The 1,173-nt window shown below is 30.0% G+C and overlaps 1 protein-coding gene across 1 annotated transcript in view; it reads right to left on the reverse strand.

Annotated features, from left to right (window-relative positions):
- The window catches only part of LOC106779620 (cellulose synthase-like protein E1), a gene marked incomplete at its 5' end in the record, with an annotated part of 3,395 nt that extends 3,155 nt beyond the window's left edge, over positions 1–240 (reverse strand). Inside the window, 1 exon segment of the mRNA XM_014667768.2 lies at positions 1–240. Within this exon segment, the coding sequence (XP_014523254.1) occupies positions 1–240 (240 nt within the window).
- Between the last annotated feature and the right edge of the window lie 933 nt (positions 241–1,173).

Genomic DNA, 1,173 nt, shown 5'->3' on the forward strand with positions numbered 1-1,173 from the left:
GGGTCCACCTTGAATTTCCTGCAGAATGGAAGCCATTGTTTTGCAAAGATGGAAGCCTCTAAGAGAGCATAGAAGGTAATATCTGATCCAGCATCATCTGAAAGATACACACTGAGCTTGTCTGGTGGATACTCATAAGCCATAAGTGACAGCACTGTGTTAATAACCATCACAGGTGGCTCAATTCCTGGATCTGCTGTACACACAAAGATGTCCACTTTTGGTAATATCTTCTCATATCTGTTTCAATAACATACACTTTATTTCTCCTTTTTATATTTCTCTATGGCATTTCACTGTACTAAGAAGAAGTATGAAAGGGGAAAAAAAGAAGACATATAAACTTGTTTTATCTGTTTAGTTTCCTATGAATTATGCAGATGAGTTTATAAGATTTGGATTTTATTTTATTTTCATCAATCATATACACTTACTAAGTATATAATTTTCTTGTTTCAAAATTAAAAATTCAAATATATGCATTTTTAGTTTTAGTATTAGCTTATAAATTGTTGAATTCCTACTCAAAACAAAACAAAGTATAATAATTTTAATGGCACACCACTATATAAAGAAAAATCACATGATAAAGGTATTATTTTTGTTTAAAAAGAAACAGCTTTTATTCTGTACGTAATTCACCTTTTCTTCCACAGACAACTTCATGCAAAATTATCACCAAATCTATCAATCCTATAACAATTCATAAACTTTACATCTCACACTGCCTAAGTTAAAGCCTAACTAAAATATAAATAAATCCTTTTATGCTTCAAAAATGAATTAACATTAAAAAAGTTGAACAAATTTAATGAGTGATAGAAAAATTTCACACTTTCGGAATTTGTACATAGTTTTTTTAGAGTTTCCAGAACATGGAATGAAGTTTGCTTACCTCACTATCAGAAAACATGTTAATAAGATGAAGTGGAATCTCAAACCGAAGAATTTAGAAGAGAAAACAAAATGAGACTATTTTTTAGTAACAGAAGTGAGTTGGTGATATATTTTAGTTAAAGTCATACAAGTCATCGTGATCAATTAATCACAAGTTTTGTTATGTTTTTGGATGTTATATAACTTGAATTGATGATGGGTAAAGTTTGAATCTGTTTTGAAAGTAAAGCAGTGAAAAAAGGTGTAGAACAAGAGAGTGCATGGTGTACCTTTGAG

Source organism: Vigna radiata, unplaced genomic scaffold (assembly GCF_000741045.1).
Source record: "Vigna radiata var. radiata cultivar VC1973A unplaced genomic scaffold, Vradiata_ver6 scaffold_361, whole genome shotgun sequence".
In the NCBI taxonomy this organism is placed as follows: Eukaryota; Viridiplantae; Streptophyta; class Magnoliopsida; order Fabales; family Fabaceae; genus Vigna; species Vigna radiata.